This window comes from Macaca mulatta, chromosome 12 (genome assembly GCF_049350105.2).
Source record: "Macaca mulatta isolate MMU2019108-1 chromosome 12, T2T-MMU8v2.0, whole genome shotgun sequence".
Lineage (NCBI taxonomy): Eukaryota > Metazoa > Chordata > Mammalia > Primates > Cercopithecidae > Macaca > Macaca mulatta.
The window spans coordinates 71,381,108-71,400,796 of NC_133417.1; the positions used below are offsets into that span (position 1 = coordinate 71,381,108).

Sequence of the window (19,689 nt, forward strand, 5' to 3'; positions counted from 1 at the left end):
CAAGTACATGTTGAACACTGTCGTAGATGGTGGAGTTGCCTACAAAGAACTCCTTTACTATCATATCTAACTATTTCACAGCAACCGAGTGTTGCTTGATAACACACAACTAAAGCCCTCTCTGGAGAATTACCTCTGCTATAGGAGAGCCACCCCGCCTGAGAGGCAATCTTTCCACTCCTAGAGGGACCCAGCACAACCAACGGCTGAGTGGAATAGAGATATAAATGCCAGCTCCCTTGAGTCACTCAAGGTGAAATTGTGTGGTGCAGTTTGGGCTCCAGAGCCTCCCTACAAGATCAAGCTGAAATGAGTCTTTCTTGAGGATTATGAAGAGGCCTACAATAGGGTAGGTGTCTTTTAAAAACTCTCCTTAAGGTCTACCTCTACCTCCTCTCCTGGTCACCTGATGTATAAATAGAGTCAACTCTCTTCATTCAGTGGCCTGGGAAGTACCAAGATTGCTAAGGAAGGAGAAGGATTATGTACCAGAAAACCTGGTACCTATGCAGGACCTAGAAACATGTATTAGCAGGAAATGGAGGAGCTTTCCTGGGAGGGGATCCAGAGAGGGCTGCGTATCAGTTTCCTGTTGTGACTGTAACAGATTACCACAAATTTAGTGGCTTAAAAACAACACAACTCTATATACTCTCATTCTTGATGTCAGAAATCACTGGGCTAAAATCGAGGTGATGAGAAGGCTAGTTCCTTTTGGTGGCTGAGGAGTCTCAGTTCCTTCCTTTTTCAGCTTCTAGTGACTGCTTATACATTTTGGCCTGTAGTGCATTCTTGTGTCTTCAAAGGATGACACCCTAATCTCTGCTTCTATCCTCACATCACCTTCTTTTCTGACTCAACTCCTATAGAAACTCTTTTGCAGGAACCATTGTGATTATATTAGGCTCATCTAGATAATTCAGGATAATCTCCTTGTCTCAAGATCTTTAACTTGATCAGATCTGCGAAGACCCTTTCGCCATATAAGTTAACATTCAAAGGTTCTGGGGATTATGTCATGGACATATTTGAGGACCATTAATCAGCCTACCACAGGCTGGATCAAAGGGGATAGAATATGAAGCTGGATAAAGGGAAGAATGTGTTGGTATGGGGGTCACAGTTAACTCCAGCACCACAGGAATTAACGTCATATTGATTCATTATATTGATGATATCATGTTAATTAGACCTGATGAACAAGAAATGGTAAGTTCTCTAGATGCTTTAGAGAGACATATGTGCCTCCTACTCTAAGAAAGAGATACAATGCCTGATAGGTCTCTTTAGGATTTGAAAGCAAAATTTCACACTTGCGAATATTGATCCAAAGATGCATTATCAGGTGATGCAGAAGATTGCTATTTTTCAGTAGAATCTGATGCAACAAAAGATACTAAAATAGGTTGACTATATTCTAAGCAGCCTTTCCATTTGAGCCATATGAAGATCCATGATGCTAGCAGAATCTGTGATGGAGAAAGGCATAGTATGGAGTATCTGACAAGTCCACTAGGGGGTACTTGTGTTTCCCATTCTCTCAACCTTAGGATAGGTGGATTCTGGGGTCTTTGCTCCCAGAAAGGTCATTAGGGTACATGCTATGTCTCCTACTAAAACTCAAGCTTAGATGTCATTTGCTCAATTTTTGATTTATTGTACCAGTCAACTAGTAAGAAAGAAAGAAGTTACCATACCAGCAAGGATAATTGACCCTGATCATTATGAGCAAGTGAGATGCTGTAACAAAATAAGAGGAAGAAGAAATACAAAAGTAACACACAGTTTGAATCTATTTTTAATAAGTCTGAAATGGATAAAACTAATCTATGGCAGTTGAACTCCACATGCTGGCTACCCTTGTGGAATAGAGAAGTAACTGAGGGGTAAGAGTGTTGTTCTGGCATCCTGGTAATGTTCTGTTTCTCAATCTAAGTCTGGAGAGGATGTGGAGAAATAAGAACACTTTTACACTATTGGCGGGACTGTAAACTAGTTCAACCATTGTGGAAGACAGTGTGGCGATTCCTCAAGGATCTAGAACTAGAAATACCATTTGACCCAGCTATCCCATTACTGGGTATGTACCCAAAGGACTATAAATCATGCTGCTATAAAGATACATGTACACGTATGTTTATTGCAGCACTATTCTAGACCATTCTTTTCACTTATTACTCTCTCTTGATGAATTGTAGTGTAAATATGTAGATACCTTCTGAATTTTTAAAATAGCTGCACAGAGTTCCATTGGATGGTTTTTTGTAGTATCAAGTCAGCTATTACAGACCTTCTTTTCTAACCCTTTGCTATTATTACAAAACATTCTTCAGTGAATTACCTTGTAGAACCATTTAATGTGCAGATATTTGTAGAATGTTTTTTAGAATTTATATTCTGGCTGCAGAATTAAGATTGTAGGGTCAAATACATTTGTAGTTCACAGATCCTTTAAAGCATATGCAATAGTTCCCTTTCCTTTGATAGGTACCAAAGTACAAGCATATTATAGCAGTTTTGGATGTACAAATCATTAAAATGTTTCACACGTGAAAATTCATTAAAATCAGAAGAATCCGGTATCTATTCACATTCCATTTTCCCACTGTCATTCATATATTTTGAAATTCAATATTGCAAAATAATATATTAAAAATCAATATTAAATTTAATATTGAGTGATGCATATATAAACTTTCTAAGAAAGTATAATATTTAGATTTTAAAACTAAAATCACAGAATATGAAATTTGGTGCTATTTGGTGCTATACTAAATATCCTTGGAAATGTAATCCTGGTTTTGACTTTCTAAATTAACAGAATCATGATACATTTGTTCCCAGCAAAGTATCAAACAGCCTGGCTGCTCACTTACCAGAGCGCCGGTGCTGAGCAGAGTAACAAGGCCAATAAAACACTTAAACCAATTGTTCTCTACAATCTTGCAGCAGGTTTTCCTGATGTTCTGCCAGATTTTTCCTTTCTTGGATGCTCCACTGGTTTGACCAAGTGATGATCCGCGTCCACAACCTGTTAAGATTGGAACTGGTAAGAACAACAATCTAGAAAACTCATGAAAAAGTAAACACCTGAAACTTTCTACTATGTGCCACAGCAATTATTTATTTACAAATTCTAGTCCAGGTTGTCTCTGATTTACAAACATTTAATTTATACCCATGGTGTAGTGACCACTGTAATCACTGACCAGAAAATGGAAAACTGGACTTAGGAGTTTGGTAGTAATGAGAGGAAAGGCATTGTGAAAGGCAGAAATGACCTAGAACATCTTGTCACTCTGCAAAACAGTCTGAGGGTAGGTATTCACTAATACTGCAAAAGAAAATACACACAGATATTTCACTTCTGAAAGTTACATTTTGATATAATGCCTGAAAATTTACTCTTTGAAGATTCACATGGCATAACATGCATTCCTGTTTAAAAATATAAATACTTATGAGATGTTAAGAGGCATAAAATTAGTTAAATCAAATTAATTGCTTTGATTCCAGTTCTTATGTGGCTGGAAATGGGAATTTTTATTGAGACTATTATGGAAGTAACATGGACTGTGGAGTACTTTCTGGGCATAGTACATGTGTACGGGACTGCACTTTATGCTTTGGCCAAAAGGGTTGGCAAAATGGAAACCTGAGGCTGGAGAAGAGGTTGATATACAGGTGACAAAACGAAGAAATGGAGGTAGGTGGAGTTTAAAGCCAAAACATTTTATTTTAGAATTTTGTCTTCTGTTAAATAATACTATGAGTAGCATTGTGGCAGTGGAATATTATTGATAATGGTGATTCCAAAACACATTTTTCATGCTGTAAGTAATATTGCATAAAAATAAATAATGTTCATATTTGATTTTTTACTGGTAGTTATATCACTGTGTGCTTTAGAACACAGCACAATTTAGGAGTAAAACAGAAAATTGGTATAGTTAAAGCAGCACTGAAATGTGTGTGTATACACATACACATGCACACATATACCTATATATGTTGAAGTCAAATGAAGTGTGCTTAGATCTCATGAAATAGAGCCAATATTTAAGTTACTCATATAAAAACGGCCTATAACTGTCAGAGGAAGACAAATGGTAATGGTGACATTTATATATTTAACATGAATATTAAGAAATGTATAAAGATTCAGTCAACTGACTGACACACTGGATATGGAACATATACATATATTTTTGATATTTGAAAATTTTATTAAATTTGTACCTACATGTTGGTCTGTTTTAACAATGCATAATGATATTCTAGTTTAATAAATATTCAAAGAACAATTAAACTTCAACTTTAAAGATATTTTTCAATAAAATATTCAATGAAAATATTCATATTCATTTTACATATACACTAAAATGTGTACTTACCAAATACAAAAAATTACACCTCACAAATTGTTTTACTAATTTAGCTTTAAACACACATAAAAACTCAGTGGCAACAGAGATGGAATTGAAGTAAGTCAATTCTGTTTTTCTACCATTAGTCACTATACTGTCATTGTTTATTCATAATCTATTGTTTCAAAGTAGGACATAAGTAGTACTGTAGAAGTTACAGAAATGAACTAAGTCCTGAAATGAGCTGGAGATTCCAAATTCTTACTGTTCAATCAACAATTGTTAATTGTTAAAATAAGTGACTTAGCTGGTAGTTGAGTCTGAAATGTGCAATGCCACCTATTTAAGAGAGTTATTTGAATTAGCTTCCAGGTAGAATATGTTTACTAAAGGAACATATACATTTTGACAACTTGTAATTAAAATTAGTTTCCTAGCAAGATTAACACAATTTTCTTACCATTTTTAGGATGCTTTGATCTTTCACTTCCATAGAACATTTCTTCTTCTTCAGAGATAGCAATATCAACGGTACTGCATTCAGATGAGCTAGACTGCTTTATTTTCTAAAAGGTGAAGTCCCACCAAAAAAGTTGTGATTAGTTTCATTTACCCACAGTGGTCAAAGTTTATTTCATTTTCAGAAGTGAGAAAAATTTTGTACAGAAATAATATTGTTAGGTTTAAAAGACCTTAGGCTGATTTCATGGCTGATATTAAAATCATATATATTGATAAGAATTGAAGTTTAAAACACTATTGTATGATACTTACTTTAACCTAAAATAACACTTAGATTAAAATTAATGTTTAGTTAATAACACTTTACTTCTTTAAGATGTATAGGTTGTCTCCAATTCACAAAAGGATTTGGGTTCCAAAGTTTTCTTGAAGTAAGTCACAAGGTTCCCATATATGCTATTTCAATTAGATGAGTAGAATCAAAACAAATCATCCTTTGATGCTAAAGGTGGGTAGATCTTAGGTTTCATTGTAAAAATCAGTCCAGATGGTCTTATGTATGTCATCATAGGATGGGATTTATCATGAAGTAAAATGAGGGAAAGGCACAAGAAATAGGGATAAGGACAGGCCTGGGAAAGGGGCACAGCCTTATGAAAAGCACCCAGATGCAGAGATTGACCTTCTTTCTCTGCTTTTGACTGAAGTTCAAGGCTGGGTAGAATAAGGTGGTCATTGCTTTATACAGGTAATAGTGCAAATGATACTCTTTGCCTTTATTTAAAATTATTTTCTCACAATGCTTTATTTTACCTTATTTTGAAATAACTATACTATAAATCATTCTTTAAAATCACCGAGATTCTAAGGTTAATAGCATATAGGTAATATTTTCTAATTAAAACAAAAATTAAGGCAAGTGTATTTTAACATTTGGAATGAAACCAATCTTACTTCGTAAAAATTAAGAAAAAAATCTAGGTAAAGTAGAGTGCCAAAAAAAAAAAAAGGAAATTGTCAATATTTTGTCCTGCCTCTTAGACTTATACACAGTAAGTGTCAAGGGAATGTAATTAGAAAGCTATTTTTGCTTTAGTCCTTACGTGGTCAGTTGTCAGTAAATCATTATAGTGCTCAATTTAAAAAAGTAAAGTATCCAGCAGAATATTATTCTTAAACAGATATTTTTATTATTTCTATTACTTTTATATATTCTTATTTATTTCTAATGAAATAAAATATGTAGCAATATATTTATGTGAGACTAGGCATTAAGTAATTTAAATATAATATTTGGCACTCAGTAATTAAAATTATACATCATACATTTTTTCTAAAGAGTTGCAAAAAGCCTTGCACATATCCTATTTGATGTGATTTTTCCAAAATACCTGTGAGTAGGTATTATTCTAATTTTACAAATAAATCAATTAAGACTCAAATTATAAATCATTTATTTTGATAGAAGATTATTTAATGGCATAATAAAGTGACCATAATATACTTCTGCATTATAAAAAATATAAGTTATAAAATACGATGTGAGTTTTGATGTTATTTTTATGATAAACACACACTATATATATGCATATATATGTCAATATATATGCTTATTTTAATAAAAATAGGCTGGAAGTACAAATACCAAAGAAACAAGGGAGTGTATCTCTGAATTATCAGATCATTTATATATTTTTGTGTTTTATTTTTGGCTGTGGGTATACCAACATCCTAAGGAGTCATGGGCTACATAATCTAGAAAGCACCTAACTAAATATATAAATAAACGAATACATCTTTTGTGAGTAGTTAATCAACCAGCAAGACCTAATAACTATACAGCATAAATAATGCAATTTTGATATTTACAGTTGTTTTAAGTTACAGCTTTCCTATGTATTTTCATACTCCAGAATTTCTAAGGAGATTAGCATGAAGTTTTCAGGGAGACTCCAACATGATGTGCTGTGGCAAATAGCAATTTCACCCAGAAATGGATGGTAATCAAAATCTTTAATGATGATTGAGAAGTGTGCTGAGTAAGAATTTATGCCTGTTTTATAGTAATGGTATTAATTTAAAAGGTAAATGAACCTTAGACTATTGGGCATGTGGATTAAAAATGTTTCTCTAACTAAAATAATGATGGCTTTAGTAAATGATGGAAGGACCTTGGATAATTGAAACTGAACTCCTGTTAGAAGACAATTTGTGAAGTTATTGTAGAGCGCATCTCCCAAAACAGAAGAGGTCTGGGAAACAAGATGGTGCCAGAGATGATGGGGACCTGTTAAGAGACATTCCCTGACCCTCCAGTGCCCCTGAGTGATCTGAAATGATTCCCCAGTGGGATCCAAAGTTAAAAGCCCTTGTACAGGTGTGATCTCTGTAGGTGTAGCTTTCTATGAAATTGTACCTCCTTCTAAAACACAATGCTGTTTGCAAATGGAGACAATAAGACTGTTTCCAGTAGGGTGTATATTTTAGAAGCTAAGTGAACAACAGTATCTACCCTTCTTTGAATGCGACCCTGATTTTTTAAGCCAGTGCGTTATAAAGCTACCAACTGTGCACAATTCAAACTGGGAGGTTTTAAAAATTCCTTTAGTCCAACTTAACTACAATGTCCAAATATGGGCAGAAATGATCTGACTTAAATCTTAGAATTTTAGCAAGCAAGAAGGAAGTGTAACACTGTTCTAATTCAATCTCCCATTTTAAGATGATAAAGTCCATGGAAATTTAGTGATTTCTTAAATCATATACCTTGATTTTGAAAACTTTGGTTTCCTCAGTATACTTTTCAGCACCCTCAGACTGGTTATTAATTTATAAAATGTCACAATTATATTATCTAATGTTTCCTAAGTGCTTACTCTTTACTAGGCATTGTTCTATGTACTATTATCCCCCTATGGAGTAAATATTATTTTAGCCCCATTTAAATATGAGAAAACTGAAGCTTGGAAAGTTTAACTAATTTGATCAAAAGCATAAATTCAGAGGCTAAGAGTGATGGAGCTCGAAGTGATGGAGTTAGAATTGAGTGGACAATCTGGCTGTGGAACTTCAGTGCTTATTTACTTCCTTATCAACAATACTATAAATCACCACTAAGCAATCAGGATATTTAAACATCTTACCTCCTTGCTGTCTCCATCACCAGACTTACTCTGAATCTCCTTATTATCCGGATTTTCTATATCAGATTCTCCTGAAGCAACTGGTACAGTTTCTGAGACACTAGGACTGGGGATAAGCGATTGGCTCTCATTTTCAGTAGTATTTTTCTCTGTGCCACTGCTTTTTTCCTTATCCTTGAGAAAATCTTGGGCGTTGCTCAATTCAGAAAGGGTATGGTCAGAAATATCTTCTTTAACATATACCTCATTTACATGGTCCATTGTGTCCTTTGGGACATTTTGTTTTTTGCATAGTATTTTAAGCAGCACATAGTTTATTCCTTTTTTAATCCTTGCCACTGCAAGCTGGAGATTTTTTGCTTCATTATTCTCTTCAGCTGTTACATCCTTGCATGAACTAAATGAGCTCACCAATGCCAGAAACAGGTAAACTACCTAAATAAGGAAGTAAAATGAGGCTAAATGTATCCCATTTTGTGTCATTTTAAGTAATGAAAAGTTTGTTTACAAAACTGACTTGAGAACATTTAATATCTACTCTGTTAGCATATTTCAATAATACAATATATTGTAATTAATAACGGTAGTCACCATGCTGTACAATGCATCTTTTGAACTTATTCTTCCTATGTAACTGTAATTATATATACTTTGGCCAATGGCTCCTCAATATCTACTTTCCCCTAACCACCCAACTTCTGGTAACCACCATTCTGCTCTCTACTTCTAGAGTGTGAATATTAACCCATTTGTGCCTAGTGTTCCATTATTGGAAGGCTAAGCTTGTGGGAGTTATTTATGTCCCACTGCTCAAGGTCATTGCCAAGGTCTGAATTTTCACACAAAAATTGCAACTTCTGACATAAATGGGTTAAGTGTTCTCACCATTAAAACGATAACTATGTGAAGTAATGAATTTGTTAATTAGCTCTATTTAGCCATTCCACAATGTATGTCTACTTCAAAACATTACCTTGTACACCATAAATACATACAATTTTATATGTTAACTTAAAAAATGAATTTGACCAAAAAAGGCTGATCTGAGATTTGAAAATGAAGCAGATGAACTACAATACTATTCAGTTCTTATCCATCTACCACAGTGTGTTAGGTGCTGCGCTATGGATTTGTATAGCAAGAATTTATTTTAAGGTCATGACGTCCTATGCAATATGATTTGTTTCTCTTCTACAGATGGAAAAGACAAGGTTTACATATGTCAAATATCAAAGGATCAAAGGTTACATAGATTAGACCCAAGTCTGCTTTATTCCAAAGCTTATTTTCTCACTGAGTCAGGCTGTCTCACTCAAGGTGAGCAAATAAGTTGTTTTTTCCAGGCAGCTCACTTCACTTCAGCCCTGTTCTAGGAAAACATGTAATAATTCTGCAAACCCAGGAAGAACTATACAGGGATAGAGCTATCCATGGTCCTGAATATCATATCTAATGGCTTTTGTGAGATGAAAACACAGATGCTAGGAAGGTTAGTTGATTCTCTGTTGTAGTAAATTTGGTCAAACAAGAAACAGATAAGTGATGGAAGAATCATTCCTAATACTTGTAACTTATTTTGAACTCAAAGATAGTGTATATTTTGACTTTTACTGTCACTTAGAAATATGATTAAGTACTGATCACTTTCCAGAGAATCAGATTTTAAACTTGTTTATAATTGTAAGGCATACATTATAATTTTGGATAATTATGCTATTTATATGTACATGAAATAAGTATGTGAGCATCTCCAAAGACTCATATTTTGAAACTTCTTTCAAAATTTTAGATCTATGTGAACAGTTGGGTTTCTCAAACACTCCAATAATTACTCTTTTTCTCATGGACATGCACATCTGGGAAAATTAGAACTTCCGACCTAATAGTATTTAATCCTAATGGGTTACATTTACTTCTCTCTATATAGATCTTCCTATTTCTTAGGAATAGAGAAGTTTCAAATAAGACTTGTATAGAAAAATCAAAGTATTTTGCAGTGAATAAAGTCATCAAATACATAAACTTAATCTTATCCATAGTTTTAGCATAGCAATAAAATTTTGGTTATAAGATATATCAATATGGGAAATGTTTTGTGGGTGAGAGCATCTGAAAAACTGGCAGATATCTTTTATAATCCCAATGAAAGATTCTCAGAAGAGAAAAATAAAACAGAAAGGACAATGATCAAATTCTAATAGCCTCTGAAATAAAGAAATAAAGCAGACTTAGGTCTACTCTATGTAACCTTTGATCCTTTCTGTTCTCCCATTAGTGTCTCCTTTGGCAATGAGGTTTACTTATAGATAATCTAGGCAGGAGCTGCATGGCCCCCGTAGGAGCCACACTATTAGCAACTCTATTATTCTCAAAGGACAACAGCTTCTTGATATAAAAGGGTGAGACCAGATATAATTTAAGATACTCAATTGTTTCCTTTTCTTCCACTGTTTGGCTAAGTATTAGGCACAGTGTGAAATAAGGGAAGGGTGTTAGTGTGTTTCATGACTGTAAGCTTCATATGAACAAAAACCATGTTTTCTCTTAATTAGACAACCAGCACACTGCTAGACACAAAATAGGTAATAAATATTTATTTTTAAAAATAAGTGATTATAGAATGAATAAAAAATAGATTTTGTGCTAGGATTTGAACAAGAAAAAGTTTATGCTATATTAATCATATTTTTAGGAAATTACATCAAAGATTTCTTATATCTTAGACACACATGTACACAAATATACACACATACATTCATATATATATGTATATATAGTGAAAATGTTCAAAGCCTAAAAATGAACGTAATCTTAAAAGTGCTAAGTGCTCTGAAACTGTAGTGTAAGATAAGAATTTTATAACCCTCAGAAATGCTACTGCTTTGTTCAGATGTGGTCTGAATTTAAAATAGCCTACTCTCTTTTAAGGATTTAAAGGAAAAGACAGGCTGTGTAAGTGGCGCAAGTTACAGAGAACTGATTACTACTTCTAATTTGAGCATTAACAAAAAAGAGAGCAGAAAATGCAGAGATTTGTATTGTATAAACTCAGAGTAACTTTAGTCACAGAATCTGTAACTAGATTAAAAACATATATTTATTATTTTTGTGTTAGGAGAGAAAAGGTGAAATAATGTATATAAAACAAAACTTTTTTTAAATTCCCCTGAATTTTGTTTTCTTGCATCTCAAAGATATCCACATATTGGGTGAGAATTGAGCAACTCATAGCAAAATCAAACAGCATAAAAGAGAAAGAAAGTTCAAGATTTAAGTAATTACTTTCTGATTTGTAATCAACAAATAAACATGTATGAAGGAATTTAACATGTATTGAGGCTACTTAATTTTAAATTTCTTGAATTATATCTTAATATATATTTAATTTGGAATTATACAAATATATATGGAATAACATATGTCTCTACAACCAAATTTTTTATTTTTAAAAAGCAACTGAAGTTTGTATTAAGTTTTCTCTTTCTTTTATTTTCATGTTTCTATCCCTCAGTGTTTGGTTTATGTAACCAGAGTCAGGTACTATATTTCACTTTGTGGCAATCACCTAAATCACAAGTAAAACACCCAGAATGAAATTAAAATCTACCTAACTAAAACTTGTCAATAATATTAAATAACTAACAAAAATCTGGTGAAGATATAGGGGTTAAATTTTTCTAGAGTGCAAAGAAATGATTTGTGTAATTTATGAATTACTTATAGGGTGCCAAATGATTACATTTAAGTTATAACAACCCTACAAGGCAGGTACTGTTATGTTCATTCCTCTGTCAAGTATGGCCAGGTTTAAAGAGGCTGTGTAATATGCACAACATCATTTATTAAGTGATTGAAATGGTTTGTCTTTCTTCCCATCCAAATCTCATCTTGAATTGTAGTTCTCATAATCCCCACATGTTGTGGGAGGGAATCGGTGGGAGGTAACTGAATCATGGGGGCAGTTACCTCCACGCTGTTCTCATGGTGGGTGAATTCTCACAAGATCTGATGGTTTTATAAGGGGTTTACCCCACATTCACTCTGCACTTCTCCTTGCTGCTGCAATGTGAACAAGGACATGCCTGCTTCCTCTTCCACCATGATTGTAAGTTTCCTGAGGCCTCCCAAGCCCTGTGGAACTGTGAGTCAGTTAAACCTCTTTCTTTTGTAAATTATCCAGCCTCGGTTACGCCCTTATTAGCATCATGAGAATGGACTAATACAGTAAATTGATACTGCAGAGAATGGGGCACTGTTGTAAAGATACCCGAAAATGTGGAAGTGACTTTGGAACTGGGTAACAGGCAGATGTTGGAACAGTTTGGAGGGCTCAAAGAAGACAGCAAGATGTGGGATGTTTGGAACTTCCTAGAGACTTGTTGAATGGTCTTAACAAAATGCTGATAGTGATATGGACAATAAAGTCCAGGCTGAGGTGGTCTCAGATTGAGATGAGGAACTTGTTGAGAACTGGAGCAAAGATGACTCCTTTAGCCATGCTTTAGCAAAGAGACTGACAGCTTTTTGCCCCTTCCCTAGAGATCTGTGGAACTGTGAACTTGAGAGAGATGATTTCAGGTATCTGGCAGAAGAAATTTCTAAGTGGCAAAGCATTCAAGAAGCAGAGCATAAAAGTTTGTAAAATTTGCAGCCTGATGATGCAGTAGAAAAGTAAAACCAATTTTCTGGAGAGAAATTCAAGCTGGCTGCATAAATTTGCATAAGTAATGAGGAACCGAATGTTAATCACCAAAGCAATGGGGAAAATGTCTCCAGGGCACATCAGAGACCTTCACAGCAGCCCCTCCCATAACAGGGCATAGGCCTAGGAGGAAAAAATGGTTGTGTAGTCTGGGCCCAGGGTCCCCCTGCCGTGTGCAGCCTAGGGACCTAGTGCCCAGTGTCCCAGCTGTTCCAGCTGTGGCCAAAAGGGGCCGAAGTATAGCTTAGACCATCACTTTGGAGTGTGCAAGCCCCAAGCCTGGGCAACTTCCATGTGGTGTTGAGCCTGCGGGTGCAAAGAAGTCAAGAATTGAGGTTTTGGAATCTCCACCAAGATTACAGAGGATGTATGGAAATGCCTGGATGTCCAGGCAGAAGTTTGCTACAGGGGCAGAGCTCTCATAGAGAACCTCTGCTATGGCAGTGTGGAAAAGAAATGTAGGGTTGGAGCCCCAACACAGAGTCCCCACTGGGGCACTGCCTAGTGGAGCTGTGAGAAGAGGGCCACTGTTCTCCAGACACCAGAATGGTAGATCCACTGACAACTTGGACTGCACCTGGAAAAGCCACAGGCACTTAACACTGGCCTGTGAAGGCAGCTGGGATCAGTGCTGTACCCTACAAAGACACAGGGATGGAGCTATTCAAGGCCATGGGAACCCACCTCTTGCATCAGTATGCCCTGAATGTGAGACATAGAGCCAAAGGAGATCATTTTGGAACTTTGAGGTTTAATGACTGCCCTATTGGATTTCAGACTTGCATGGCAGCTGTACCCGCTTTGTTTTAGCCAGTGAATCCCATTTGGAATGGATGTATTTATCCAATGCCTTACCCACATTGTATCTAGTAAGTAACTAACTTGCTTTTGATTGTACAGGCTCATAGGTGGAAGGGACTTGTCTTATCTTAGATGAGACTTTGGACTTGGACTTTTGAGTTAATGCTGGGATGAATTAAGACTTTGGGGAACTTTTGGAAAGACATGATAGTGTTTTGAAATGTGAGGATATGATATTTGGGAAGGGCCAGGGGTGGAATGATATTGCTTGGCTGTGTCTCCAACCAAATCTCATCTTGAACTGTAGTTTCCATAATCCTCATGTGTTATGGGAGGGACTTGGTGGGAAGTAACTGAATCATGATGGTGGTTACCTCCATGCTATTCTCATGATAGTGAGTTCTCAGAAGATCTGATGGTTTTATAAGGGGCTTTCCCCTGCTTCACTATGCACTTCTTCTTGCTGCCACCATGTGAAGAAGGGCATGCCTGCTTCCCCTTCTGCCATGACTGTAAGTTTCCTGAGGTCTCTTCCACCCTATGTAAATGTGAGTCAATTAAACCTCTTGACTTTATAAATTACCCAGTGTCAGGTATGTCTTTATTAGCAGCATGAGAATGGACTAGTACAGTGACAGAACTGAAATTTGAACCCACGTTTCTTTGATTCTGAACTCTGCTTTTTCTACAACTCAACAAGACATAGAACTATTTAAAAACCAATTCATTTCCTTTGGCGTATAATAATTTTTTGTAAGGTTTCTGCATAAGGCTTAAAATTACTGCTGAGTTTTCTTAGAAAATACAAAACTAATTTTTAAAAATGTGAAATATCTTCCTTTTACACTAAACCACATTAGAACCATGGAGGTTAAAAAGATCAACAGCTTCAAAGATTATCTCCTTATATTTTCCCCCCTTCTACTTATTCTACTGCCATTATCATGATGTTTCAGAGTTGGATGACTACTAAGAAAAATTAAGCTGGAAGGATTTAGTGAGCCAAGAAATATGATGGCCAATCAATTGGAAATGGAGGTTCATGTAACTCCATTTATCCTGGAATCCCTCTGCACACTGATGAAGTTTCTGGTTAGTAGAAACAACAAAAAATAGAAATAGATTGGAGTTCAAAATCAAAGAAGCAGGAATGTTTAGGCAAATATATATATATTATACATTTATATGTTATATCATACATATATGTATATATACATACATGCACATATATGTGTGTGTGTATATAGATAATGCCTTAGTATTTCTGCTTCTTTCCCTTTGAATTATGTGTATGTATGTGTTGTTGTTGTTGCTTTCCTCAACAGCCGTAACTCTTCCTTTTGGAAACATAAACATATAATTTATTTGGGAAATTACACTTATCCCCTTATTAGTCATAGGATTTGGGTTTGATCTTATCCCATCCAGCTGTAAGGGAGAGTTATAAACAGTTTAACATAATAAATGCATTCAACACCCTGGGCAATGGAGACTAGTTAAGAATGGGCATATGATTCAGCTAATGAGATAATAGGAAAAATTGGCTGTGGCTTCTAGAAAAGAAATTCTTTCCTCTATTAGACTTGATATAACACAAAGATATGAAGTTTTAGACTGCAGCAGCCATCTTGATAAAACAGAGGATACTAGCTAGCAACGAGCACAGAGAAAAACAGAATTGAGATCTACAAAGACCTCTCTATAATGATCCCATTTAATCATTTGTGTCACACCCAAACTGAAGCAAGATCTATACCTGATATTTTGAGTTATGAGTTATGTATGCTGATATATATGATCATTTCTTGTTTCAACCAGTTAGAGTGGTGTTTTATATCACTGGGAATGAGAAGTGTACTACTATAACTACAAAGGGCAGAAGATACTGAAGTATCTTTTACATGTTGGGCACTGTTCTAGGTTTTATAATAAAGAGGAGAGTTATGGTCCTTTCCCTCATGGTGCTTACAGTTTAATAAAGAACATAGAGAAGTACATTAACAATTAAATACAATGCTAATGTGACAATTGTATGACAAGGGTCTTCTCGAGGTGAAACACAAGCCATGTGGACAGGCAAGGTAAAATTGAGTCTAACCTGAGATTTTTTTTCAGCCTTTTGGGAAATGTACTTGATCTTTATGACATGAGTAAAAAGAAAATACCAAGTCTTGTATTCCCGTAAGAATCATTTTTTAGTAAGCCATATCTTTTCCATAGATGCAGTGAAAGTTACTTATTTAATTCACTAAAACCACTTCAGTTATTAGGAAACTTATAAGTGAAAGCTTTCTTAGTTAATACGTAACATTTTTATAGACCAGTGGTTTTCAATCTTGACTACACAATTTAATCAACTGAAGATTTTCAAAAAATCCTGATGACTAGGTCATATCCACATACCAATAAAATCAGAATCTCTAAGAATGTATTCTAGGCATCAGCATAGTTTTATTAATTCCCCAGGTAATTCCAATGCCAGGAAAAGACTGACAGCAGTGTTACATTTAAGTGCTTCTTAAAATTTAATGGGCACACAAATCACCTGGGAACAGTGTTACACTGTAGATTATGATTGCATAGGTCTGGGGTCTGGGAGTCTGCATGTCTAACCACCTTCCAGGTGATGCCAATATTACATTGAGTAACAAGGTTAGAAGCTAGTGCTATCCAATGGAAATATGATGCAATCACATATGCAATTTTAAATTTGCAGTGGCCACATAGAAAACACAGAAAAACAGGCAAATTAATTTTACTAATACATTTTATTTAACAAATATATTTAGTTAAATACAATATACAATTTGTATACAATAAATACAAACATATTTGTATTTAACTAAATATATATTTAACTAAATACCAATAAATAAAGGGAGACTATTGCATTTGTATTTAACTAACAGTATTTGTATTTAGTTAAATACAAATACAGTAGTCCCCCTTTATCCAGGGCAGATAAATCCCAAGACCCCCAGTGGATGCCAGATGCAGAGGATGGTACCAAACCTCATGCATACTACATGATCTGACAGCCCAGACAGCTACTAAAGGACCGATAGGTAGCGTATACAGCATGAATATGCTAGACAAAGGAATGTTTCATGCCCAGAGCAGGACAGAGTGGTATGGCAGGAGATTCCATTACACTACCCAGAATGGCATGCAATTTAAAACTTATGAGTTTTATATTTCTGGAATTTTCCACTGGATGTTTTCAGACAATGGTTGACCACAGGCAACTAAAACCACATACAGTGCAACTGAGCATAAGGACGACCTACTGTATTATCATTTAAAAATGCATTCAACATAAAAATCATTAATGAAATAGTTCACATCACTTTTTGTGTAAGACTTCAAATCTGGTGCATATTTTACATTTACAATACATTTCAAATGAGACTAATCATATATCAGTTGATAATGGCCACATCTGGCTAGTGGGTTACTCTATTGGACTACCACAGTTACAAACCATTAGATCCCATCAATGTACATCATGAAAATACCAAACTACATTATGCCAGTTTTCAAGGAAAATGTAAAAGAACTGACTACTCACCAGTAAATTTCCAATTAAAATGACCATCAGGTAAAAAGGAATACACCAGGATTGGCCTGCAACCTCCATACAGTCCCACAAGGTCTCTACCCACTCTCCACAGAGAATTCGGAACACGTTCAGGTAGGAGTGGAAAAAGTCATGCATGTGCCAGCGTGGGAGTTGACAGTTTTGGTCTATGTGGCAAACAAATTCTTCATAATTCTGACCAAACAGCCTCATGCCGAATGCAGCAGAAAAGAACATGAATATGAACAACAACAGGACCAAGTCTCTCAGGGTCACCCATGCATTACTAAGAGACCGCATCAAAATCTGGAATGTTGGCCAATACTTCCCCAACTTGAAAATTCTCAACTAATAGAGCAATGTAAAATCAAGAACAAGAAACAAAGGATGAAAAACCTGGTCAGTGTATCAGCGTTATACACATATACATATATAGCGTTTAGAGTTTTAAGCATTATTAATATTAACTACTGAACATTCATTTTATGTAAAATTCTTAATACATCTTAAATATTTGATAATTTTGTATACTCAGTCTAAATATATCCTCTTCTACTGATGTATTTGTCAATTCCCATTAAGCATTATACTGTTACAATTCCTCTAGCTTTATATTTTCATAACTATTAGGGGAAGTATTCATTCTTTGTTTTTGCTTTTCACAACATATTGAATATTTTTCCACATTTTTCCCATATGTTGACATGAAAATGATATTGAAAGTCTTCCAGGATCCACTGGATTCTGATGAAGGTACTATCATGTATTTCCCTTTTAAAATAACATGTCAGGCCGGGCGCGGTGGCTCAAGCCTGTAATCCCAGGAGGCCGAGACGGGCGGATCACAAGGTCAGGAGATCGAGACCATCCTGGCTAACACGGCGAAACCCCGTCTCTACTAAAAACACAAAAAATTAGCCGGGCGAGGTGGCGGCGCCTGTGGTCCGAGCTACTCGGGAGGCTGAGGCAGGAGAATGGCGGGAACCCGGGAGGCGGAGCTTGCAGTGAGCTGAGATCCGGCCACTGCACTCCAGCCTGGGCGACAGAGCGAGACTCCGTCTCAAAAAAAAATAAAATAAAATAAAATAAAATAACATGTCAAAGACCAAACACAACATTCTAGGTTTAGTTTGGATAGTCCCCTTCCTTTCACTAGATTTTTAAAAATTTCTGTTTATACAGAACAAGATTACCTTAATATTTTTGGTCACTATATCGCAGTAAACTTACAGTCAACTAGATCTCATACATCATTTTTATACAGGCTATACCTTCCTGACACTTTCTTCTCAATTTTTGTTTGTTTGACAGAGTCTCTCTCTGTCACCCAGACTGGAGTGCAGAAGCACAATCATGGCTCACTGCAGCCTCCAACTCCTGGGCCCAAGTGATCCTCCCACCTTAGCCTCCTGAGTAGCTGAGACTACAGGCATGAACCACCACTGTGACTTTTTTTATTTTTTAGAAGTGGAGTCTCACTATGTTGCCCAGGCTGATTTCAAATTCCTTGCCTCATTTCTTGACTTTTTCTAGTGTTCAGTTGTCTTTCTGGACTCAAGAGTGAGATCTTACATTTGTCTATGAAAAAAATTAATCATCTTAAATTCAGTCCATTACCAGCCTTTAAAATATTTTGATACTATCTTTTAGCACATTTTCTGCAATTGCCAGTGCTGTTTCCATAAATTTGGTGACAACACCCTGTATATATTTCTCTTATTCATTAGCAAATATTATGGATGAGGATTTAAGATAGGATTCTGAATGAGCTGCTCTCTAGGAAGTAACCATTAGAATAAGATCGAACGGACTTAATTGTTCTTAATTCCTGCTACATTCCTTCAACCTGTCACCAGAATGCAACCATGTATAACTTATCGAAAGCTTATTATTTCAATAAACATTATTCTAATAACATTACTCCTTTGTTTAATTTTCTGAGTCTCACCATTACCCTACCTCATAGACATACACTAATTTTTACCTAATAATTATTATGGTAACATTCTGCTGGCCTGACTGGTCTTCCTTTGTACCTGACATTTAGAAATACTCACCTTTATTTCGGCTTCTTGGTGTCATATTAGAATTCTACTTTGGAGACTCCTAATTTTCTTGCTTTCCAAAATGTACTCAGTTACCCTGACCCTGCTTTCTAAAACTGTATCTCAAATTTCCTGCATATATGGCATTATTTCCTTTAACGTTGTGGTCAAATAACAGCATTGGAGACTGCTTACTCTTTCCTTGGCAATAAACTCTTTATATATTAATCAATTCATTTAACACTTCCAATGTCCCAATGGGATAGATATTACTGTAGCCCCATTTTATGTCTGCAGAAACTGAGATAAACTTCGATCAAATAAAAGTTAGGTATTGGATTCTACTTACCATCCTGAATAATCGAAGAAGAGCCATTCCTTCAACATTTGCTAGACAAAGTTCTGTTAAACCATGGAACACTATTACACTATCAAAAATGTTCCAACCTACTTGGAAATACCCATATGGATGCATTGCAATTATTTTAAAAATCATTTCTGCTGTGAAAATTCCAATGAAAACCTAAATGAAAACCAAACACACAGGTGAGAATATGATTCCAAGAGCTGTATCAGAATCTTCACACAAAAA

General features: G+C 35.4%; 1 protein-coding gene across 3 annotated transcripts in view; it reads right to left on the reverse strand.

The window, feature by feature from the left end:
* The window catches only part of SCN7A (sodium voltage-gated channel alpha subunit 7), a 102,643-nt gene that overhangs the window by 23,033 nt on the left and 59,921 nt on the right, over nucleotides 1-19,689 (reverse strand). For all 3 annotated transcript variants that reach the window (XR_013402014.1, XM_015110281.3, XM_077957143.1), the window contains exons 13-17: nucleotides 19,447-19,620; nucleotides 17,044-17,400; nucleotides 7,973-8,407; nucleotides 4,828-4,933; nucleotides 2,877-3,031 (exon numbers count right to left, since the gene is read on the reverse strand). Coding sequence is in view for 2 of the 3 variants with exons in the window: in XM_015110281.3 (XP_014965767.3) it covers nucleotides 2,877-3,031; nucleotides 4,828-4,933; nucleotides 7,973-8,407; nucleotides 17,044-17,400; nucleotides 19,447-19,620 (1,227 nt within the window). In the remaining variant the exon portion in view is untranslated. The remainder of the gene's footprint in view (nucleotides 1-2,876; nucleotides 3,032-4,827; nucleotides 4,934-7,972; nucleotides 8,408-17,043; nucleotides 17,401-19,446; nucleotides 19,621-19,689) is intronic.